This window comes from Schistocerca piceifrons, chromosome 5 (assembly GCF_021461385.2).
Source record: "Schistocerca piceifrons isolate TAMUIC-IGC-003096 chromosome 5, iqSchPice1.1, whole genome shotgun sequence".
In the NCBI taxonomy this organism is placed as follows: domain Eukaryota; kingdom Metazoa; phylum Arthropoda; class Insecta; order Orthoptera; family Acrididae; genus Schistocerca; species Schistocerca piceifrons.
Window position 1 is genome coordinate 63164332 of NC_060142.1, and position 26868 is coordinate 63191199.

Here is a 26868-nt window from a genome sequence, read left to right on the forward strand (position 1 = left end):
TTGCTAGAAGACAAACGCTAGGATTTAGAAGCATATTTCACTAGGGGAAAGGTAGATACCACATACAGAAAAATTAAAGAAGTCTTTGGGGAAAAGAGAAGCAGCTGTATGGATATAAAGAGCTCAGATGGGAAACTGTACTAACAAAAGAAGGGAAAGCTGAAAGATGGAAGGAGTATACAGAGGGTCTATGCAACTAGAAGGCAAGATTATAGAAAGGGAAGTGGTCATAGATGAAGATGAGATGGGAGACATACTGCGGGAAGAATTTGATATAGCTCTGAAAGGTCTAAGTTGAAACAAGGTCCCGGGAGTAGATGATATTTCATTACAACTACTGACACCCTTCCGTCTGGCGTGCAAGATGTATGAGACAGACAAAATACCCTCAGACTTTAAGAAGAATATAATAATTTGAATTCCAAAGAAAGCTGTTGCTGACAGGTGTGAAAATTACTTAACTAACAGTTTAATAAGTCTTGTTTGGAAAATACTAACACAATTTTTTTACAGAATAATGGAAAAACTAGTTAAAGCCAACCTCAGGAAAGATCAGTTTGGATTCTGGAGAAATGTAGCAACACGCAAGGCAATACTTATCACTTATCTTAGAAGACAGGTTAAGGAAAAGCAATCCTACATTTATAGTGTTTGTAGACTTAGAGAAAGCTTTTCACATTGTTGACTGGCAGCTCTCTTCAAAATTTGAAAGGTAGCAGGGGTAAAATACAAGGAGCAAAAGGTTATTTACAAATTGCACAGAAACCAGGTGGCAGGTACAAGAGTCGAGGGGCGTGAAAGGGAAGCAATGGTTGACAAGGTAGTAACACAGGGTTGTAGCCTAACCCCGATGTTGTTCAACCTGTACCTTGGACAACCATTAAAGGAAATCAAAGAAAAATTTGGACTAGGAATTAAAGTTCAGGGAGAAGAAATAAAAACTCTGAGGTTTACCAACAACATTTTAATTCTGTCAGAAAGAGCAAAGGACTTGGAAGAGCAGTTGAATGGAATGGACATTGTCTTGAAAGGAGAATATAACATGAACATCAACAAAAGCAAAACAAAGATAATGGAATGTAGTCAAATCAAATCATGTGATGCTAAGGGAATTAGATTAGAAAATGAGCCATTTCAAGTAGGATATGCATTTTGCTATTTCACCAGAAAAATAACTGATGATGGCCCAAGTAGAGAGGATATAAAATGTAGACTGGGAATAGCAAGAAAGGCAAGAAGAGAAATTTGTTAACACTGAATATAGATTTAAGTGTTAGGAAGTCTTTTCTGAAAGTATTTGTCTGGATTGTAGCCTTGTATGAAAGTGAAACACAGATGAAAAACAGTTTAGGCAGAAAGAGAATAGAAGCTTTCAAAATGTGGTGCTACAGAAGAATGTGAGATTAGAAATGTAGATCATGTAACTAATGAGGAGGTATTATAGAGAACAGGGGAGAAAAGAAATTTGTAGTGCAACTTGATCAAAAGAAGGGATCAGTTCATAGGACACATTCTGACATCAAGGGATCATGAATTTAGTATTGGGGGGATGTGTGGGGAGTAAAAATTATAGAGGGAGACCAAGAGATGAATACAGGAAGCAGATTCAGAAGGATATAGGTAGTTATTTAGAGGTGAAGAGGCATGTACAGGATAGAATAGCATGGAGAGCTGCATCAAATCAGGCTTAGGACTGAAAACCACAACAACACACAGAGAAAGGCAGCGCAAATGGTCAGAGGTTTGTCTGATCTTTAAATGACAACTCTAGGAATATACTACAACTTGTTATGTATTGCTCACCTGAGGCTCATGAAGATAAGACCACAATAGTTACTGCGTGCACAGAGGCACTTAAATAGTCATTCTTTCTGTACCCTGTAAGTGAATGGAATGGGAAGAAACCCTAATATCTGGTGCAATGGGATGTATCCTTTGCCGTGCACCTCACGGCGTTTGCAGAATGTAGATGGAGATGTTGATGTAGATTTGAGAGGCACTCTGTAACATTTGAAGAACTAAGGTGCAGGGTGGATACTCAAACTTGGAGAGAGAAAAATTCCTGAGAACTCAAGGTGTGAGGAGGAAGATGGTGTCAAGACAATCCAGATAAATTAATGGCACGAGAGGGTGAGGGGGGAGGGATTAGGGGCAGCATATCACAATAAGGACTTTTCCTTCCTCTCAGCTGAGCTATACGCTGGCCATAAACAATAGTTTAACTGCAGTTTTTAAACTTCATTAATTTGTATGGACTAATATTCATATAATTAACACACTTTGAAATATTAAGCATTTTAAAATTCAACTTCAATGCTAGAGTAAAAAAGCAGAATTCCTTGAGGTTTCTCTGATTTTTCCAGGTAAAATGTAATTCCATGAAAGTAGTTTTTCAGAACAATCGCCATCCTGAATCTGTTTCACTTGCATTTAGTGAATTGACTCTGTCTAATATTTGTCTATAACAAAAATTATATTCTATTTCCACATGTACTGTTTAGCTATTAAATTCAAAGTCATTAAAACCAAACAGCACAATGCAGTAAATCCTGTAAAAATGTGTCTTACTTGTTACAAAGCTTTGCTAAATACAATCTAGATCATTCATCACTTAACACTTGCTATTCATGTAACTTGATAGCTAATGTTCCTACGGGCCTAATAGCACTTGCACAGTTTTTCCTCCACTACTGGGACAAATTGCCACAATTGTAACAGCTTCTGCTTTCCTCAATGGATCATCACCTTCCTCGTTTTCTCTCTTAAGATACACACTTCATTTTCCACTGCTTCAGTTACTAATCATTAACACTATAACTTATTCTATAGAATGGCACACTTACAAGTAATGAAGTGGTGCAAGCAGCTTCTTCTATAATTTAGAGGAGTGGCATAAATCTCTGTTGCAATTAGGTTTGTCCACCTGTTACACGTCCATATATACAAGACAAATAACAAAGTAAACTGATACTTCATACATATTCTTGCTTACACATACATTTTTCCTCACATTTTTATACTCTAATATAAATCTGACAGTACACTTTTTTCTCTGTTTGCAGAGCAAACTTGTTGCTAGATCTTAGGGATATGGGTGCCTATTTCTTAAGGCATAATGAGAACACATGGGCAGTGGCTTGCCCTTCTTTTTCTTTATATTCTTTGGAGTAACACTTTTGCTTGGTGATGGAACTCTTGGTTCAGGGCTAGGTGGTATAGCTAGTAGCGACACAGATGGACAGCCAGTCAGAATGCACTGTCATAGTATGACCAGACAACTGAATCTCTGCGTTTACACAGAAGGGCACACGTAGAACAGTGTAAGAGCCCTCATACTGAGGAATGAAGTTTTTCGTTCTTCCCATTTTTACTACTGGGTTCCTGAGCAGCACAAGACCTATGAGTTTGTAATAGGGAAGTCTGGCCCATTTGTTACTGTTAGTTTTGGTGGTATTCTGCTTAATCAGTTTTCAGATTAACTTAAGACGGCAGGCCAGTTCCTTCACTTTGATCATATCTACTCCAGGTGGTAGGGCGTGCACCTGGTTGATTCGGCCATATTACTGTTATCTGCCCAAGTGACATAACCAACATATCTGTACCAATTTGTATGAGATTTCCCCATGCAGTAAGGCAGCATTTGAATGATCATCTTATGGATGTATTCAAGGCAGCCAGTAGCCTGTGGATGAAAAGGCATCGTGCACCATTTCTTGATTCTTAACAGATTACATACTTTTACAAATAGAGCAGACATGAAGTTGGATCCTTCAACAGTTAATATAGCATCGGGACTCCAGAATTAGAGAACCATCTGATTGACAAAGGCACAAGTGACTGTTTCAGTAGTCATGTCCATGAGTGGGAGGATCTGAGAGGATCTGTAAAGGAATATTATTCCTTGGAGGGGGTGCCCTATGTGCACAAGGCAAACAGTTTTGAATATACTTCCTTGCATTTGTTTGTCTGCCTTTCCACCTAAGGCAAGGGGCTATCCTACCATTTGTGGCATGTTGTACATTATTACAGGCCTGCAAACTGTCATGACATTGTGCCATAACATGCTGTTGTAATTTTTTAGGTATTATACCTCTCTGTTACCCAGGGGCACTTGTGATATAGAATACCATTTTCAGTGACAAAAAAGATGCAGATTGTGACCTTCTACATCTTTCTCTTGCACTTTCTTTAGCTCCTCTATTGAAACATAATCTGCCTGAGCAACTCTGGCTTTGTGGCTCAATGTGTCTGCATTTTGATGGAGACAGTCTGGTTTGTGACATTATGTGTAATCATACTCTGCTAATTTCAACACCCACCAAGTTAAGGGACTACTGGGGTCCTTTAAACTCAACATCTGTACAGGGGCAGGATGGTCAGTGATCAAAGTGAACTTGTGTCCATGTAGACAGTATTTAAAAAAAACTCCAAACATAAGGGCTAAAAGCTCCTTCTCAGTAGTACTGTTGACTTAATCATCTGTCTAGAGGCATAATTTATAGGTCTTTCCTCACCATTGTATTACTGAGAAAGAAGTGCACCCATGGTGTAATTTGATGCATCTGTGGAGGGGATAAATGGTTTCTCAGAATCTGGGTGGATTAACAAAGATGAACGTACTAGAATGAAATTTTCACTCTACAGCGGAGTGTGTGCTGATATGAAACTTCTTGGCAGATTAAAACTGTGTGCTGGACCGAGACTCGAACTCGGGACCATTGCCTTTCACAGGCAAGTGCTCTACCAACTGAGCTACCCAAGCATGACTCACGCCCCGTCCTCACAGCTTTAATTCTGCCAGTACCTTGTCTCCTACCTTCCAAACTTCACAGAAACTCTCCTGCAAACCTTGCAAAACTAGCACTCTTGGAAGAAAGGACATTGTGGAGACATGGCTTAGCCACAGCCTGGGTATTGTTTCTAGAATGAAATTTTCACTCTACAGCAGAGTGTACACTGATATGAAACTTCTTGGCAGATTAAAACTGTGTGCCAGACCGAGACTCGAACTCGAGACCTTTGCCTTTCGTGGGCAAGTGCTCTACCAACTGAGCTACCCAAGCACGACTCACGCTCCATCCTTACAGCTTTAATTCTGCCAGTACCTCATCTCCTACCTACCAAACTTCACAGAAGCTCTCCTGTGAACCTTGAAGAACTAGCACTCCTGGAAGAAAGGATATTGCGGAGACATGGCTTAGCCACAGCCACAGCCATGGTCCCGAGTTCGAGTCTTGGTCCGGCACACAGTTTTAATCTAGGAAAGATTAGGGAGTTGATCAATCAGTGCAGCCAATATATTCAGAGGTACCGCACCATCTGGAGGGAGATATATGTGGATGATCACCACACAATGTTGTAGCCCCAAAGCAATCAGTTAACGGAGAAAAATGCAATCATCTATGTGTTAATATGAGAGCAGCAAACAGAGTCACAACCCCTGACACTTACCCACTACCCTGTATTGACAGATTGGACAGATTAGGGAAGCGTAAGTATTTTATCGCCCTTTACACACAGTCACCAAATTCTAACTGCACCACAAGATTGACCCAAAACTGTTTTTGTGCAGCACTCTTGAAAGAAAGGATATTCACATTCCTGTGGCCAGTTGGTGCTGAACAGTAGTAAAATGTATGTAGAGACAATTTGTATGGTTTCTGTGCAGTTGGTCTAGTGTCTCCCATGGGAATTTTGTGCTGCATGGGGACAGCTGCTGGCAATTACTGCTGTTCCTCAAACAACCACACATATTCTTCCAAAGCTGGAGACAAATGATTGTGATCAGATGCAGGCAAATGTGCCATTCTTCCCTGCAGCTGGTATCATAATAGTGGCATAATGGTGTGAACTCTCCTACTGTGCTTTAACTGCTTCTCACATTGAAGTTCTGTGTCTATAACCTCTCCTCCACATGCCAGTATTGTTCTGTGTGGAATCTTGATATGTCTTTGACCAGAATTGACAACACAAACTGATACTCTAAACTTCCTTCCTAAGACTTCTAGTTTACTTAAGCTTTTCTTAACATGGATGTGCAATTGGTCAAGAACATCATTCTGGCTGAGCAGATCAACCAGAAAGTCAGATACCAGTGTTATTTAAGTTTTCACATCAGTCCAGTGAACTTTTCTCATACCTCCACTGAGTCTGACAGCAGTGGTAATTTTTAATGCCTATGTATGCAGTTCTATCAGAAGTTGTGGAAGAGGCCTCACACCACAAGTTCCTCAAGACTGAGATGCATGCTTACTACCAAAACAATGTGTTGTCTCACTAAATAGAACAGTTTGCATATTGTAGTCTGTCACTGCCTGAAAACAGTCCAGTAGTCTGTCACTGCCTGAAAACAGTCCAGGAAATGATGCCCTAAAATGGTACTGAAATTTCGTCTGCATTTCCTCACTACTTCCTTGTCAAATCCATGTTTTTTCCCATCAATTTGCAGACTAACAAAACAAGTTTCAGCCAGTATTATTATCTCCTCACCTAAATCACTTGCACTGGACCATGGTGACTTGAGTGCAAGCTTGTCTTGTTGGGACAAAACACTATTTTGAACTCCTGCCACTTCTTTAGTCATACCCTTTCTAAGTGGGTTCATAGTTCTGGCTGGGGGTGAGGGTAGGTTGCGGAGCTTGCCCCACAATATTTTTCCAGTGTGTATTGCTCCACTGGGACCTCCCATTTCTCCTATAATTTTGCAGAGCATCCCTTTGTGGGAAACTTTTGGCATTTTGTGCAACAGGGAGTGTGACAATGTTCTCCTATGTGGTTTGGCATTCCACACTGCTGTCAATTGGTATCATTAACAACAGCATGGCATGGTTCATTAGTGCAACAGGGGTCAAAACAAACTGTCATGCTTCTTGGCATAGTAACACTAACTGAACTGCTTCATGCAAAGAGGTGCAGGAAACTACTTTTACTTCATTCTTGATCAGCAGGTTAATTCCCTGTATGAATACATAAATTGTTTTGACTTCTGCCTTTTTGATTAGCACCTCATTACGGGTCTGATCCTTCCCTAGGGCATAAGTAAGATATTGTTCTGATGTGATAGGCAAGTGCTTCAAAGTCCTCTCCATTTTTGTGCCAGTGTGTCGATAACTGATCTCAGTAATAACTGACACCACATTTGTCATACTAGCACTCCACTAACCCATATGCCAGGACATTGAAAGTGATCGCACCATGCAAAAGATTGATTGTCTCTACATACAAGTGTGAATTGCTATGAAGTTTTAATTTTTGTCACATTCAAGAGAAGATTATCAGGCAAAGAACATGTTTGTCCTACATCATGGACATTTTGGAAGAAGATGGTGAAATTTTACCTGGTTTTCCAGAAAATGGAGGTGTCTGCATTGACACCTGCCAAGTTTCACCATTGGGCATAAAGCTTTGTCAAGGTACCTCTGTAATGCTAATTTGTCAGATGCCATTTGTAGGAGCATGAGATGATCTGTCCCATCATTTGAAACAGTGGCAACAGCAGAGACTATTTATGGTCATTCCGGCATAGCACACAAATGCGTATTTGGCATGGTTATATCATTAGGGCCAAGATTTCTGCAGATCAATAATGTTACAGATGAGACGTCTCAACAGTAAACTATGCTAAATTAAGGAGTGATGAGTTCCCCTTGTGGAAGCTCACAACACAGAAGATGGAGGCAAGTAAGGATTCATTGCAGCAACACTTACCTCAACATCTTGCATTGACGGAAGCAGTGGTGAAGAGGGTGGCATCAACAGACCAGTAGTGTGGCTAGATGAGGCATTGAGATGTCAAAAGTGATTGTGGCAGCATCCACATGCAGTGGCAAGGCAGCATGGACCCTCGGCAGCACAATGAGCAGACGTATCATCCACCAAACTGTGCCTCCACCAACGCGAAGACTGCGGCAGCAGTATCCTGTGATCTGGGAAGCATCCCCGTAAGCAAGGGGTCTGTCTATGGCCTAATGCATTGGGCACACTCTACATGCATTGACAGTCAGCGAGTACACAGTGTGCAAGTTCAAGCACAAACAAGATGTTGGAATCACTTTCCATAGGCCACATTACATGGTAACTAGCAGGCTAACAGTCCCAGCCAGCTCATATCCATCAGATGTATGTGTCAACAATCTGCAAAATGAAACATGGCAGCTGAACCTAACAGTGACCTTATCCCACTTCAGCTGACACAACTTTGTATGTGCTGTACAAGGTCAGGATAGGAAATGAGCAGAAAGCAGAGCATCTGGTGGTGTTTGGAGAAAACCTGTGAAAGAAAAGACTGATTCCAGTCACCAGTGGTGATTTCACTTCTCCAAAAGCCTACACCTTAGGGGTACAGCAGACTCAGATTCACCCCAGCAATGGGAACTTGCCACAGTTAAATTGAGAGGCATTGCACCCCCTAAGGGAGGAACTAGTGGACATGCCTGGTCATGGAACAAGCTGGCAGGCAAGAGAGCACCCTGAATACCAACACTCTCTTGCCAATCCATCTGGCGCACTCCATGTGACTACTCCTGGTCCTCCTATTGGTGGGCAGAGGGTGCTTCAGTGGGTATACCTCAATCAGTGGTACTTTTGTCAGCAGTACTACCATGGCACAATGTGTTATGCAGAACATCCAGGCTCAGCCATTATCTCACCAAAGAGACTGTACCATACATTTTACAAAAGAAAATCCAAAATTAACAATTTAAAAAAAATTGGAAAACCATGTTTCTTCTCAATACCATGTCCAGTCAGCTTTGCAGTGCCATGACAGACTTCAATATTTCCATTTACGTACATAATGTTGTAGTAGTGCTTGTTTTGCTAAATGCATGAGAGCCCATGAGATTTCACAGTGCTCACATACTGGAGTGCTCAGGTGTTTACATTGCAATGGAAATCATGCTGTCACCAACAGCTATTGTGCATTTTACAAGCAGCACATGGAAGCCAGTCACACTGAATCATTTCAAGCCCTGCCCCAGTGTCCATCATTTGGGCAAGTTACTGTTGATATTCCTCCATCTCTAGTGCTCTCCCCTAGTGACTGGCTTAAATTATGTGGGAAACCAGAGGGATAGCTAATGATAGAGAAAAGACTCTACCCTTGACCTAATTATGCTGCTATATTCATTCCAGTTACCACATCTTACAAAAATAAAACATTCCCTCATAGTCCATACAAGCAAGGCTATTCTGACATGTTATATGACTTTCACGGTCCACAAAGCTCAATACAAAACAATCTGTATCCTCCCGCTCCTCCGGCTATCTCTCAGGCAGACTGGAAAGCTGCCATTAACAGTTTTTGTGTTTTAATACTGCGGATCTTTCTTTCCATAAAAAATGAAACAGAGATGGTAACAACACTGGCTCTTATACAGAATGCTGAAGAAGATTTCTGAAAATCTCACAATGGCTTTTAAAGTCCTCCTGTGAAATGCAAAATCAGGTCTTTTGAACAGAGAAAGTCGATTTAGATAATGTAGCAGCAATCACCACTCGGGGGCTTATATTTGCAAAATTTTGTATAAACACGCCCAGCAAATGTACTTCAAAGGCTATGCAGTGCTTAGACATGGCATGGAGGACAGGAAAGGAGATGTCACCATTTTAACTAGGGATAAAATTCAGTTTAAAAAACTTGATATCAATCTTATGACAATGGACACACAAAGAGTAAGCATTGTAAATTACTCTCCTAATGAAGCATTCACCATTGTCACCATATACAAACCTCCTCAGTGCAAATTATGAAGCCTTTCTCTGGATCAGATTCTTCATCAGCTTCAAATGCCATACCTCTTTTTTTGTAAATGTAGATGGCAGAAATTTGCTCAAACTTCTTGAAAATCTCAATTTAGTACTTCTCAACTATAGCTTTCCTACCATGCTATGTAATCCATACAGACAATCATCAGCTGTTGACTTGAATCCGTAGGTACAAACAAAACATTTAGGCTACAGAGAAAGATTGTTAGAATAATAAACCATGCTAAGTACAGAGACTCCTGTAAACCAATGTTTAAAAATCTAAGTATACTGCCTCTTCCTTGCTTATATATGTATGAAATATTAAATTTCACAAAAGGAAGTATTTTAAAAGATGGAAATATCTTCAAGTATAACTGTGATTACCACCCTCATGATACTAGGCAGAAGCATTACTTGCATGTCAATACAGTAAGTACAAACATTTGTATGAGGGGAGTGTATCATACTGGCATAATGCTGTACAATCACATGCCACCCTATTTGAAACAGATGCAAAATTTACAAAAGTTTAAAGTGAAACTGAAAGAGTACCTGCTTGATCACTGCTTCTGTTCTATTTCCGAGTTTTTAGAGTACCAGAAAAGTGTAGTGTAACTGCTCAAATATTCTTAATAAGTCTATCATTTTATTTCATTATATTAAATTTGTCATCAATATTCAACATGTATTGAATAATTTTTAATTATTTATCCTTTCAAAATAACTATGTGTATGATGTTGTATATACTGTACCAACCCGACTTGTCCTACATCGTTTGTGCAAAATATGTAGCTAAACACGATTTACAGGACCAATAAAGAAATACAAATTCAAATACATTGTCCACTGCTGACTTTTGTCATGTAATGGAGTGGACAGTTAGAAAAAAAGACTCTCTCAGCTCAATCATCTCCCTCTGGAAATTGCTTTAGATTCCCCATAAATCCAGTTAATGTTATATATACAACCAGCGACAGGCATATCAAGGAAGCAGACTGGCTACTGTACACTGCTAAAGACCAGGAGAATTTTTACTCCTTTAACAATCTGTTAGATGCCTATCAACAGCGCATTTCAGTTATCGAAAAAGCTGCAACAGCTTTCATTCCAAGGAAAAAAGAAGTCATTGTTTCAAAGCAACTACTCCTATGTGTGGTGGACACCAGAGTATTCTAGAGCCGTAGCACAGTGAAAACTTGCGCACAGCACCTTTCAGAAGCAATAGGCAATAGGAAACTTTATTACATACCATAAAATAGCTACAAGAGTTCAACAGCAGTTAAAAGATATTAAAAAGAACAGCTGGAAATCTTTCTGTTAATCAGAAACTATCAATGTTAGTATTTCTGATGTATGGAAAAAATTAAAGCATTTTGTCTCCTGGAACATAAAGATCGCAATCATCCTCTCATGGAGCCATTTTCATATGAAGAACTGTTAAGATGTATTAAAAAGGTGGCAAATTTCTTACCTGGCAAGGATGTCACTTATTACCAAATGATAGAAAAATCTCCCTGGCATAATTCTCTGAAAACAATTACAGATATTGTCCCTGATGTAGTACTCTGAAAACAGTTACAGATATTTAACCTAATGTCCCTGATGTACTCTGAAAACAGTTACAGATATTTAACCAAATTTTGATGAATGACACTAACAGAAGATTGGACAACTCAGGTAGTAATAACTAAATTGAAATCACATGAGGAAGAGGAGCAGGTCGCATCATATAGACATGTTTCTCTTTCTTCCTGAATCAGCAAAACTTTAGAGCTCCTGATCAAAAATTACTTGGAATCGTTGTTAGAATCAAATTGAATCCTGCCATCTAGTCAGTTGTTGTTGTTGTTGTGGTCTTCAGTCCTGAGACTGGTTTGATGCAGCTCTCCATGCTACTCTATCCTGTGCAAGCTTCTTCATCTCCCAGTACGTACTGCAGCCTACATCCTTCTGAATCTGCTTGGTGTATTCATCTCTTGGTCTCCCTCTACGATTTTTACCCTCCACGCTGCTCTCCAATACTAAATTGGTGATCCCTCGATGTCTCAGAACATGTCCTACCAACCGATCCCTTCTCCAAGTCAATCTGTGCCACAAGCTCCTATTCTCCCCAATTCTTTTCAATACCTCCTCATTAGTTATGTGATCTACCCATCTAATCTTCAGCATTCTTCCGTAGCACCACATTTCGAATGCTTCTATTCTCTTCTTGTCCAGACTATTTATTGTCCACGTTTCACTTCCATACATGGCTACACTCCATACAAATACTTTCAGAAATGACTTCCTGACATTTAAATCTATACTTGATTTTAACAAATTTTTCTTCTTCAGAAACGCTTTCCTTGCCTCGTCTACATTTTATATCCTCTCTACTTCGACTATCATCAGTTATTTTGCTCCCCAAATAGCAAAACTCCTTTACTACTTTCAGTGTCTCATTTCCTAATCTAATTCCCTCAGCATCACCTCAGTTTACTTGACTACATTTCATTATCCTCATTTTGCTTTTGTTGATAATCATCTTATATCCTCCTTTCAAGATACTGTCCATTTGTGTTCAACTGCTCTTCCAAGTCCTTTGCTGTCTCTAACAGAATTACAATGACATCGGAGAACCTTAAAGTTTTTATTTCTTCTCTATGGATTTTAATACCTACTCCAAATTTTTCTTTTGTTTCCTTTATTACTTGCTCAATATACAGATTGAATAACATCAGCGATAGGCTACAACCCTGTCTCACTCCCTTCCCAATCACTGCTACAATTTGTACAGAAAGCAGATGGCAGTTATAAGATTCGAGGGAAATGAAATAGCCTTTCGCTCCTTGTATTTCACCCCTGCCACCTTCAGAATTTGAAAGAGTATCCCAATCAACATTGTCAAAAACTTCCTCTAAGTCTACAAATGCTAGAAACGTAGGTTTACCTTTCCTTAATCTAGCTTCTAAGATAAGTCGTAGGGTCAGTTTTGCCTCACGTGTTCCAACATTTCTACAGAATCCAAACTGATCTTCCCCGAGGTTGGCTTCTATCAGTTTTTCCATTTGTCTGTAAAGAATTAACGTTAGTATTTTGCAGTTGTGACTTATTAAACTGATAGTTCGGTAATTTTCACATCTGTCACCACTTGTTTTCTTTGGAATTGGAATTATTATATTCTTCTTGAAGTCTGAGGGAATTTCACCTGTCTCCTACATCTTGCTCACCAGATGATAGAGTTTTGTCAGGACTGGCTCTTCCAAGGCTGCCAGTAGTTCTAATGGAATGTTGTTTACTCCCGGGGCCTTGTTTCGACTCAGGTCTTTCAGTGCTCTGTCAAACTCTTCACGCAGTATCGTATCTCCCACTTCATCTTCATCTACATCCTCTTCCATTTCCATAATATTGGCCTCAAGAACATCGCCCCTGAATAGACGCTCTATATACTCATTCCATCTTTCTGCTTTCCCTTCTTTGCTTAGAACTGGGTTTCCATCAAAGCTCTTGATATTCATGCAAGTGGTTATCCTTTCTCCACAGGTCTCTTTAATTTTCCTGTAGGCAGTATCTATCTTACCCCTAGTGAGATAATCCTCTACATCCTTACATTTGTCTGCTTAGCCATTTTGCACTTCCTGTCGATATCATTTTTGAGACGTTTGTATTCCTTTTTGTCTGCTTCATTTACTGCATTTTCTACTTTCATCAATTAAATTCAATATTTATTCTGTTACCCAAGGGTTTCTACTAGCCCTCGTCTTTTTACCTATTTGATCCTCTGCTGCCTTCACTATTTCATCCCTCAAAGCTAACCATTCTTCTTTTACTATATTTCTTTCCCCCATTCCTGTCAATTGTTCCCTTATGCTCTCCCTGAAACTCTGTACAACCTCTGGTTCTTTCAGTTTATCCAGGTCCCATCTCCTTAAATTCCCACCTTTTTGCAGTTTCTTCAGTTTTAATCTACAGTTCATAACCAATAGATGGTGGTCAGAGTCCACATCTGCCCCTGGAAATGTCTTACAATTTAAAACTTGGTCCCTAAATCTCTGTCTTACCATTATATAATCTATCTGATACCTTTTAGTATCCCCAGGGTTTTTCCACGTATACAACCTTCTTTCATGATTCTTAAACCAAGTGTTAGCTATGATTAAATTATGCTCCGCGCAAAATTCTACCAGGCGGCTTCCTCTTTCATTTCTTAGCCCCAATCCATATTCACCTACTATGTTTCCTTCTCTCCCTTTTCCTACTCTTGAATTCCAGTCACCCATGACTATTTAAATTTTCGTCTCCCTTCACTACCTGAATAATTTCTTTTATCTCATCATACATTTCATCAGCTTCTTCATCATCTGCAGAGCTAGTTGGCATATAAACTTGTACTACTGTAGTAGGCGTGGGCTTCGTGTCTATCTTGGCCACAATAATGCGTTCACTATGCTGTTTGTAGTAGCTTACCTGCACTCCGATTTTCCTATTCATTATTAAACCTACTCCTGCATTACCCCTATTTGGTTTTGTATTTATAACCCTGTATTCACCTGACCAAAAGTCTTGTTCCTCCTGCCACCGAACTTCACTAATTCCCACTGTATCTAACTTTAACCTATCCATTTCCCTTTTTAAATTTTCTAACCTACCTGCCCAATTAAGGGATCTGACATTCCACGCTCCGATCCGTAGAACGCCAGTTTTCTTTCTCCTGATAACGACGTCCTCTTGAGTAGTCCCCGCCCAGAGATCTGAACGGGGGACTATTTTATCTCCGGAATATTTTACCCAAGAGGATGCCATCATCATTCAATCATACAGTAAAGCTGCATGCCCTTGGGAAAAATTAAGGCTGTAGTTTTCCCTTGCTTTCAGCCGTTCGCAGTACCACAACAGCAAGGCCATTTTGGTTAGTGTTACAAGGCCAGATCAGTCAATCATCCAGACTGTTGCCCCTGCAATTACTGAAAGGCTGCTGCCCCTCTTCAGGAACCACATGTTTGTCTGGCCTCTCAACAGATACCCCTCCGTTGTGGTTGCACCTAGGTACAGCTATCTGTATCGTTGAAGCACACAAGCCTCCCCACCAATGCCAAGGTCCTTGGTTCATGGGGGGGGGGGGGGGGGGAGACCAATGGAGTAGCAAGATATATATCAGATATACTAGTGCCCATGTCACAGCACTTGTGTATTGTTTAGAGAACCAACCAGTGACTAGAACTATACAAACTACAGAGAGATTTGTCATTGTGGCTGAGACCAAGAAGGTGGAACAGTAAAAACTGTGTAAATGTAAATTGGGAAAAGAAAGAGTGTGGACATACGGTAGCTACATATATCTTTTATTCCAGTCTAGTGCTCTGTAAAATGTGGACTGCAGGAACAGTTCACTTATTGTAGCCAGACTTAACTCAAGAATTCCAAGAGGGCAGGACTGTAGTGGTGCAGGGCACAGGCTGGGGACCACTGCCGAAATCCGAACACTTGTCAACACCTACATGCTGAACTTTTACATTAATCCAGCAGCTCCGAGATCATAACCTCGCTGGTGGGGCAATGATTGGCTCTTCTGAGACATTTTGACAGCATTAGGTGATATTAACTGCAACATGACCTGCATTGTCTTATATAAAAGCTGGCAGTCAGCCAATTTGGGCATGACACTGACAGACTTATAATTGGTGTCTGCTATATTTTGGCTTCTGCCAATGTCTTGTCCAGCATCTTGTAGGGACCTCCAACTGTGTTCCAGTTGCAACGTGGATGGGCTGGAAGTCAAACTAACATCCTCTCTGCCAGGAGCTCCCGGGATCTGTCAGTATCTGCTGCCACCTCTGCATCACCAGTCCCAGTTCTGCCCTGGGATACTGCCATCCATCACCGTGGCTGCACACTGGTCTCTTCCAACCACAGCTACGAGAGCAGAAGTGTAGCGATATACTGCTACCAAGGTCAGTGCTGTGCCGCATTGACAGAAGCGCTGACACTGGCACCTCCTTGCTTGCTGTTATGGCCTGGATCACTGCATCCACCATTGCAGGTTCTAAATATATCAATAATAATTAATCCAAACATAATAGTTAATTGGATTCCAAACATAATAGTTAATTTGTCTTGAAAGGAGGATATAAGATGAACATCAACAAAAGCAAAACGAAGATAATGGAATGTAGTCGAATTAAGTTGGGTGATGCTGAGGGAATTAGATTAGGAAATGAGACACTTAAAGTAGTAAAGGAGTTTTGCTATTTGAGGAGCAAAATAACTGATGATGGTTTAAGTAGAGATGATATAAAATGTAGATTGGCAATGGCAAGGAAAGCGTTTCTGAAGAAGAAAAATTTGTTAACATCGAGTATAGATTTAAGTGTCAGGAAGTCATTTTTGAAAGTATTTGTATGGAGTGTAGCCATGTATGGAAGTGAAACATGGATGATAAATAGTTTGGACAAGAAGAGAATAGAAGCTTTCGAAATGTGGTGCTACAGAAGAATGCTGAAGATTAGGTGGGTAGACCACATAACTAATGAGGAGGTATTGAATAGAATTGGGGAGAAGAGGAGTTTGTGGCACAACTTGACTAGAAGAAGGGATCAGTTGGTAGGATATGTTCTGAGGCATCAAGGGATCACCCATTTAGTATTGGAAGGTAGCGTGGAGGGAAAAAATCATAGAGGGAGACCAAGAGATGAATACACTAAGAAGATTCAGAAGGATGTAGGCTGCAGTACGTACTGGGAGATGAAGCAGCTTGCACAGAATAGAGCAGCAGGAGAGCTGCATCAAAACAGTTTCAGGACTCAAGACCACAACAACAACACCAACAACAACAACAGTTAATTACTAAAGAGCTACTTTAATACTACCTACCACAGAGAAACTTTCCTTAAATATTTCAATAATCAGTCTAAGAACCGAGATACTCCAAAAATAACTAATTAATTAAATTCAAGTCCGAGGAGGTTTCTATTCTGTACTTGAATGAAAGAGGGAGCAATTTCATATCAGTCATATCTCGCACAATTCCAGTGATAGCAGATATTCAACACAAAGTCAAAATATACATTCCATGAGTACTCCACGTACATGGCAAAGATTATCATGACAGCACACAAGGTGTTAAGGTAGCCTGATGTACACAGCATTTCCATAATTGCACAAGATGCATTACAAATGTTGAACGACAATTCCTGACAGAACATTTGGGAAATATGTTGTAAAGAACTTAAACCTGGTAAGTAGAGTGTATTGACTGATTCTAAAACCAACTGAATCAGGGATATATTTGTTAAAACAATGAAAACAATCAAACATATAGTAATGTCTTTGGAGTAAGGCCTTGGAAGTAAACCACAGAAAAATTTCTTGTAATTAAATGCCCTAAACAGCAATTTGGTTTTGTAGTCTGCATTTGAGTGTAACTGATGCAATCTACACTACTGGCCATTAAAATTGCTACACCAAGAAGAAATGCAGATGATAAATGGGTATTCATTGGACAAATATATTACACTAGAACTGACATGTGATTACATTTTCATGCAATTTGGGTGCATAGATCCTGAGAAATCAGTACCCAGAACAACCACCTCTGGCTGTAATAACGGCCTTGATACGCCTGGGCATTGAGTCAAACAGAGCTTGGATGGTGTGTACAGGTACAGCTGCCCATGCAGCTTCAACACGGTACCACAGTTCATCAAGAGTGACGAGCCAGTTGCTCGGCCACCATTGACCAGACTTTTCAATTGGTGAGAGATCTGGAGAATGTGCTGGCCAGGGCAGCAGTCTAACATTTTCTGTATCCAGAAAGGCCCGTACAGGGCCTGCGACATGCAGTCGTGCATTATCCTGCTGAAATGTAGGGTTTCGCAAGGATCGAATGGAGGGTAGAGCCACGGGTCGTAACACATCTGAAATGTAACGTTCACTGTTCAAAGTGCCATTGATGCGAACAAGAGGTGACCGAGACGTCTAACCAATGGCACCCCATACCATCACGCCGGGTGATACGCCAGTATGGCGATGACAAATACACGCTTCCAATGTGCGTTCACCGCGAGGTCACCAAACACGGATACGACCATCATGATGCTGTAAACAGAACCTGGCTTCATCCGAAAAAATGACGTTTTGCCATTCGTACACCCAGGTTCGTCGTTGAGTACACCATCGCAGGCACTCCTGTCTGTGATGCAGCGTCGAGAGTAACCGCAGCGATGGTCTCCGAGCTGACCGTCCGTGCTGCTGCACACGTCGTCGAACTGTTCATGCAGATGGTTGTTGTCTTGCAAACGTCCCCATCTGTTGACTCAGGGATCGAGACGTGGCTGCACAATCCGTTACAGCCATGCGGATGAGATGCCTGTCATCTTGACTGCTAGTGATATGAGGCAGTTGGGATCCAGCATGGCGTTCCGTATTACCCTCCTGAGCCCACTGATTCCATATTCTGCTAACAATCATTGGATCTCGACCAACGCAAGCAGCAACGTCGTGATACGATAAACCACAATCACGATAGGCTACAATCCGACCTTTATCAAAGTCGGAAATGTGATGGTACGCATTTCTCCTCCTTACACGAGGCATCACAACAACGCTTCACCAGGCAACATCGGTCAACTGCTGTTTGTGTATGAGAAATCGATTGGAAACTTTCCTCATGTCAGCACGTTTTAGGTGTCACCACCGGCGCCAACCTTGTGTGAATGCTCTGAAAAGCTAATCATTTGCATATCACAACATCTTCTTCCTGTCAGTTAAATTTCGCATCTGTAGCACATCATCTTATTGCTATTTGATAAATGCTACCTGTTAGATAAAAACAAATATATTACAGTCACAAATAGAAGAATTTGAAGTATAAATACTCAGAAAGATCTAAAAACACACACATGTATTATTTATTTATTTATTATCAAATATAAAGACAACTCCTTTCATGATGCAATATACACAAGATTGAATCTTAATCTATATATAAATTGCACAAATAGGAAACATGTTTAACAGTCATTGCCATCAGTTTACGTGACTTTTTATGATAGAGAGGCAAAATAAAGCAGAAAGTGAAATTAAAATTCAAACCACAGAACACCACACATGAAAGGCATGCTTTTCTGTAAAAAAGAAAGAAAAAAAATTCCAAACATTACAAAACACATTCTATTCTTGCACTTTGTAAGCCCTTACAATAAATGACAATGTTGCAAAAATGTTTGAGGATGCATTACAACAGCCATAATAACATTACAATAAAATAAATGGGCTCTTGTGTCAACAGTGCTGAATGCCTCAAAAGTCAATCATTGTTATCAAAACACCAATGTTTCTTAAAATATATCATATGGATTGTATGAATCAATCTCAGCTGTGATAATAGATGACAGCGGACATCCTGATCACCAGGAAACTTAAGTCAGTTAGTTCAGTTAAGACTGTATTACTTTGAGATAATTTTCATGCAAATTCACCTCTGTACATAACAATATTTTTTTCAGTTTCATGGATTTTTACTTCATACAGTATTTCTGGGTTAGGTAGCAGGGATTTTAAGTTATTCCATATAAATATAGCAACATTTTCTGTTGTACTGACTATGTCTTTAAAATAAGGAACATCTTTATCAAGATTCTTATGGTCCATTACATCCATGATCGCTTCATTCATGTACTTCTTGAGATCACTGATGTTCATTACCATGCCAGTGTCTGCAGCAACAGGACCCCTGAGTGTTACTTCAACTGCAAACAGAATAATACAACAATGAAAGGAATGCTAAATGACAAATTTTTAATACAGAATCACACACAAGAACAGAAATTAAACACTACAAAACTAATAATTCTTGCAAATATGAATGAACAACTGATTAATGAAAGGAAATTTTTGATACAATAAAGACTGAAACTGCATAATATCAATTTCTTGCTGAACTAAAAGAAAGAAGAGATGAACATGATTACGTCAGTAGGAATGGGATACAAAATTGAATTAATGATGGACAGGGAAGGAAATTGACCATGCTCTTTCAAAGAAACCATCCCAGCTTTCACCTTTAATGATTTAGGAAATTCACATTATACCTAAATCTGGATGGTGGGACAAAGCATTGAACTGCTGTCCATCCGAGTAAGAGTCCAGTGTTTTGCCACTGAGTCACCTCACTCTGTCTTGTCAAATTAGTATTCGACAGCAGCAGACTATTGGGCATAATGCCCGGTACTAGTTCAAAAATCCACTCAGGAAAAGCACGCATAAGATATACAGAATTTCACAAGTTTTCAGAGCCATTGGCTCCTTCTGCCAGAAGGGTTGAATGGAGGGAAGAGGGATGAAGAAAAAGGACTGGTGAGGTTTCATATATGTCACCCTGAAGGCTGGATAGGGGAGATTTATGGGATGAGAAGGAAAGACTGATCATTGGTGCTTGCACCAGACAAGATTTGAAAACCTGAGAACTTATTCTCCAGTTAAATTTCACATGGTCCTAGTCCAAATCTCATTCCACTGTTCTTGCTGTTGACTTTATCCTCACCAAGGGCCAGCTACACACATTAAGCCTACAAACAAATAACAGTACTTACATTTTGACATCCTTTTCATGTCGGACATCCCTCCTATACAGACTTGCTAACAAGACAAACATTTGTTCGAGTACAGATTCAAAAAACTGATGTGCCCTCCTACCAACACCTGTACCAGCCCTGTAGATGGCAAAACATGTACTCCCCAAAACATTTACTCCCCCCACCAATCTACCATGTATAATACACTTAATTTTCTGCTGTTATTGACTTTTGCATAATGCTTTTTTCAGTAATTTGTGTTGTTTATTACCCTGTCTTCAATCTTTAAGTTATAGGTTTTCAAATCTTGTCTGATGCAGGTGCCAGCACTCAGTCTTTCCTTCTCATCCCATTGCAGTAAATCTCCCTTAACCAAGGGTTCTGGGTGACTTTCCTATAACCCCCCCCCCCCCCCCCCCCTCATTTCTTAAATCTCACCAGTCCTTTTCCGTCCTTCCTCTTCCTTTCCCTTCACCCTTTCTGTCAAAGTCAAAGTTTGGATTTCTAAAAGGTTCTGATATTGAGAAGGCTATCTACACTTACAGTGAAAATGTGCTTAATTCATTAGAGAAAAAATTGCAGGCAACTGGTATATTTTGTGATCTGTCAAAGGTATTTGACTGTGTAAATCACAAGATCCTTTTAAGTAAATTAGAATATTATAGTGTAACAGGAAATGCTGCAAAATGGTTCAAATCTTATATCTCTGGCAGGAAACAAAGGGTGTTATTAGGAAAGAGACATGTATCAAGCTATCAGGCATCATCCAACTGGGAACTAATTACATGTGTGGTCCCACAAGGTTCCATTTTGGGGCCCTTACTTTTTCTTGTGTATACCAATGACCTTTCATCAGTAACATTACCAGATGCCATATTTGTTTTGTTTGTCGATGATACAAACATTGCAATAAATAGCAAATCAAGTGTAGTCTTAGAAAGATCAGCCAATAAAATATTTGTGGACATTAATCACTGGTTCCTAGCCAATTCTTTGTCACTAAACTTTGAAAAAACACACTACATGCAGTTCAGAATATATGTCTAACATACGATGACAAGAGGATAGAAGAAGTGGACAGTGTTAAATTCTTGGGATTACAGCTTGATAATAAATTCAACTGGGAGGAGCACACCACAGAACTGCTGAAGCGTCTTAACGAATCTCTGTTTGCAATGCGAATTTTGTCAGACATAGGGGATATAAAAATGAAAAAGCTGGCATACTATGCTTACTTTCATTCCATAATGTCATATGGGATTATTTTTTGGGGTAATTCATCAAGCCAAGCTAAAGTTTTCCAGGCACAAAAATGTGAAGTAAGAGTTATATATGGTGTGAACTCAAGAACATCCTGCAGAAGCTTGTTTAGGGAACTAGGGATACTAACTACTGCTTCCCAATATATTTATTCCTTAATGAAATTTGACTTTAAAAATATATAACTTTTTCAAACCAACAGCTCAATTCATGGCATCAATACTAGAAATAAGAATAATCTTCACAAGGACTTAAAGTCACTTAGTCTTGTACAAAAAGGTGTACATTATTCAGGAACACGCATTTTCAATAACTTGCCAGCAGTCATAAAAAGCTTAACAACCAATGAAATACAGTTTAAGAGAAGCCTAAAGGATTTATTGGTGACCAACTCCTTCTACTCCATTGATGAATTTCTCAGTAAAACCAACTGATTTCTATATAAGTACAATATAACTTCTGCACAATTTCAGTGCAGTAATGTGTTCATTGAAAATGTGTGTGTGTGTGTGTGTGTGTGTGTGTGTGTGTGTGTGTGTGTAAGTACAATCTAACTTCTGCACCATTTCAGTGCAGTAATGTGTTCATTGTAAATAAGTATTATAGTAGTTGTATTACATGTTTATTACCTAATAAATAAATAAAAAACTTTTTTATTTTAAATTCAGTGCATTAGTATTTGTAAAATGACTCTTTCACATAGCGTTCATTAAAAAATGACGATCATTCCACTTGGGACCTGTGGAATGGTACATTAGCTTATTTGTTTTAGTTGTAAATATTTGTCATGTATTGTTGTTTTTCTGACATGTTCCACATCCTGGAGGACCTCCTCACTATGGATCAATTGGAATGAAAGTAAATCTAATCTAAAGCACAAGGATCACTGGCAGTGGAAGTTTGTGCATTTCCATATTTTTTTGTGTGTGTCCTTCCACTGTTACTTTTATTTAGCTATATCATATAACATTTTCAAATATTGATTATTTTTGTTGATACTAGTTCAGTTAAGAATAAATAATTATTCGTATTAGACAGCTAGTTACTTTCATAATATCAAAAATCGAGGTTATTCAACATATGACATGTACCATTGTTTTAAAGGTAGAAAACATACAATCGAACTCAAAAAAGATGAAGTGAGGAAGCACTATTGACAATATTATGGAAAGAATGGGGTGCTACTCACCACATAGAGGAGATGCTGAGTTGCAGATAGGCACAACAAAATGTCTGTGGAACATTTGAGCTTCTGGGCAAAAGGCCTCCCCCTAAAGTAGACCAGACGCACATTCATGCAAGCACAACTTACACTCACTTGACCTCTGTCTCTATCCACTGGGACCATACTGTGAGCAACTGCACATGCTGGGAGAAGCAGTCTCAGCAGCAGAGTTAAGGGGGAGGCTAAGACAGTGATGGGGAGGGATAACAGGGTAGGATTGGGGGACAGTAACATGCTGCTTGTGGGACGATGCAGGGACATGGTGTGGACAAGGTGGGGTGGCTAAGGGCCGTTTGGAAAGGAAAGGTGGGCAGTAGTGGAAAAGGAGACTGTGAGTGCATTTGTACATACATACATACATCCATTAATACTTGTTCCATAGATCATGAATATGACGTTTCGTAATCATGTGGAACATGTCGCTTTACATAAGTTTTCTTTACACAAAATAATTAATTTTTTTTACAGTTACTACTTTATATTTAATAATCCATCTATAAGTAGAAGGAGCTGTCATTTAGAAATTCTTTTAATTTGCTTTTAAATGTTGGTTGGCTGTCTGTCAGACTTTTAACGCTATTTGTCAAATGTGTGGTCGCATATTTCACCTCTTTCTGTGCCAAAGTGAGATTTAATCCAGTAAAATGAAGATCATCCTTTCTTGTAGTGTTGTGGCTATTTTAAATTGGGATGGATAATAATAACAAATTTCCTAAGTGAATATATGTATTGCGAGGGTACTGTGACTAACCTGAGTTCCTTAAATAAATGTCTGCTAGGTGATCTTGGGTGGGCTCCAACTATTATTCTGATTACATGCTTTTGTGCAATGAATATTTGTTCTCTTAATGACAAATTGCCCCAAAATATGATGCTACATGAAAGCAGTGAATGAAAATAGGCATAGTAGGCTAATTTACTGATATGTTTATCAGTAAAATTTGCAATAATACTAATAGTAGAAATAGCTGAACCTAACCGTCTCAGCAGATGATCAATGTGTTTCTTCCAATTCAATTCATCATCAATGCAACTGCCCTTACCGGACTTAGGTATGGGTTTGACAGTGGCTCCTCTCCAGCATCTCGGAAAAGTGTCATCTACCCAAATGCAACTGTATGTATGAAGGAGAAAGTGCTTGCCACAAAACGAAGGTGCTGCAACATCTGAATGTGAATATTGTCCAGCCCTGCGATGAAGATCAGGATGAAGTGAGAACTACCTCATAGTAAAGGCGGCATTGTAGCGTCCAGGATCCTGAGAGGAGAAGGATATCACCTGAGCCTCCTTGTTTCCAAGGGAGGGTGATAGTAGGTGGATTTGAAATCTCTCCAAAATAGTGGCCAAAGGTGTTGGAGATAGTAACAGGGTGCACAATGATGTAATCTGCTAGAGTCAGGCCAGAAATTGGTGAATGGACCTTGGTCCCAGAGAGCCAATGGAGGTTGTCCCACATGACAGAAGAGTTGTGAAATGGTTAAAAGAACTAGTAAATGAAATACAGCTAGATATTACTTTGTAGGCTTTCTCTGCATAATAAGTCTTGAAAGTCTCTTCAGGTTTGCTGCCGGATCCTAAAATCAACCAATCCTAAAATCAACCTGATTCAATATTTCAGCGATCCAAATGTTCACCATCTTCAGTAGAAGCAGTGTTCTCCTGAAGATGGTGAACAGTTGGATCATCAAAATATTGAATCAAGTTGATTTTAGGATCTGGCAGCAAACCCGAAGAGACTTTCAAAAAATCCAGCTAGCTTTATTTGCTATCCTGAAGAATGCGATGATACTGTGCATGACAGTCATAAGATGGCTGTTAAAAATGCAGAGAACACATCTGGGTGTGTGAATCACATTGCAGCATGCCTCAGTCCACCAGGGGACAGAGACACAGAAGGGTAATAAATGATAATTAATTGAAACCCTCAGCTGCCGACAGGTGGTGTTGATATACCTCGATGGGGACAGCTGAAAATGTGTGCCCCGACCCGGACTCAAGATCTCCTGCTTACATGGCAGACGCTCTATCCATCTGAGCCACCGAGGACACAGATGAATGGCGTGACTGCAGGGACTTATCCCTTGTACGCTTTCCGCGAGACCCACATTTCCAACTGTCCACAATCTACATATGCATTGTACCTAATAGATATTTGCTCATCCACTCATTACTCGCTCACACTAAGGTGACAATTCCCGTAAGAGTTTGGGCAACCAGTGTGCATTCGCACAGACGAAGGTCAATGGCGAGGTAGCCTTAAACTATATATGAAAATAGTAACTGCTCTCAAAAGATCTGATTTTGCCACCAGAGGTGAAGATCTGGTGGCTTGTCGCACAGCTGTACAAGAAGGAGATGGGGATGCTACCATGATACTGGGCAATTTCACAACTACAGTACTCAAATCTGCTTGGCCATGTCCTTTGTGGAGTGAGACATAGCAAGAACGGTGGTATAACAGGGTGTATACATGGACAAGGGAAAAAATTTCCCGGATTTTTCCCGGATTTCCCGATTGAAAATACACTTTCTCCCGGGTGAAAATACAATTTTTTTCCGTGTTAAGTGCCAATATACTTTTCCTCGGCACTGTAAAACTTATCATTGTTTTGAATGTTTATGGTTTTATATGCTGACGTAGAATTTCACTGCACTTTATAAAACGATACTCGGGGGGAAAACACGTTTTGGAAAGATCTTTGATGTGCAGCAGCAACATGTACGCTGTATATTTTCATGTTATGAAGATATAAATTCGAATTCCACCAAACACCGCATGTTACTTTCCAAGGCATTCAAATCAAGATTGCGACGCGCTTTTGTAAGCCAGTCATAGCTCATGTCATGTGATCTCGCCAGCTGATGACAGCACAGGACACGTGATGTAGTCAGCCAATAGCAAGATCACTCGTAAGTAAAGCCAACACACAAATTAGAAAATTTGATGGTTTAAATTAATATTCATAGTGTTGCCACAAGAAAAACAGAGATTTCACATATAATTGTAGTCTCGAATACTAATAAGCTGCAAGAGAAGCTAAGCTTCCACATATAATGTTGATATTTTTTGCGCGTGTTACACTTTAAGATATATCACACAAATGTGCCAGCAAAATTTTTAATAACGACGTAAGTGTCTGATCTTCTGGGCTCGAAATTCTCCTAGATGGTCGTCCTCAAAGAGTTGAGAGTCAAACGTCTGCGATTTAAGAAATTCATCGTACATTCTTGCATATAGTTCATCTTGTGCAAAAGGAAATTTACTTTGAAAGTAACGCTTTTCAAACCACCATCCGCAAAGTTTTCCATGACCTATTAGAAACTGATTCGTTTCAGCAGTTGCCAGAGAACGCCAGATAACAGGCACCACCACTCTTGCACAGCTACGATGACACAGGAAGCCCGTATGTTCGTACGTGTAAAACATTAAAAGATCTTGCACTATGTCACAAAAGAAACAAGGCATCAGAGGACACTTCAAGTTCATCGGAATTTCGTAAACCATACTAAAATGCATAATTGGGCTTAAAGTACACATTTGTATGTCCATATTTGGATGTAAATTTTCTTGAGTACCAGTACTGTATTATCTCATGTTTGGTTCTTTATTGTGGCATAATGCCATGCGAGCTAGAAGATGGAAAACGTGCACTTGAAATGCAGCGAACAGTTGAATCTAGCCAACAGTGTGAAATTAAACACTCCGTTTCAAATAAATTGACTGCCTCAGTGTAAAAGATTTAACAAAGTGACAAAAATAACTTCATTGTTCTGCAAGGTGATTAATGCTTCACTGTCAGAAAGGTGGAAATAAAACCTGAAAATAGCATATTTTAGCCTTCTGTAATTATGCGAACATATTTTCATTCATTTGATAGCTCCCGGCTACAGAAATTCGTTTTGTTTTCATCTGATGTGAAAGTAATAAATGAAGAGGAAACAGCAAACTCACTAAATGTAAACACAGGTCACATGGAGACTACCCACCTCCCCACCTGCTCTGTGCATCAGCCCCGGATCTACGACATTTCCGAACCGGAACAATACTAGATAGTGGCGCCCAGCCACACATCCATAGCCAGAAG

The 26868-nt window shown here is 39.7% G+C and overlaps 1 protein-coding gene across 1 annotated transcript in view; it reads right to left on the reverse strand.

Moving 5' to 3' along the window:
• Positions 1–18689: 18689 nt before the first annotated feature.
• The window catches only part of LOC124798475 (6-pyruvoyl tetrahydrobiopterin synthase), a 36020-nt gene continuing 27841 nt past the window's right edge, over positions 18690–26868 (reverse strand). The window contains exon 3 of the mRNA XM_047261906.1: positions 18690–19473. Coding sequence (XP_047117862.1) covers positions 19190–19473 — 284 coding nt within the window. The 3' untranslated portion in view covers positions 18690–19189. The remainder of the gene's footprint in view (positions 19474–26868) is intronic.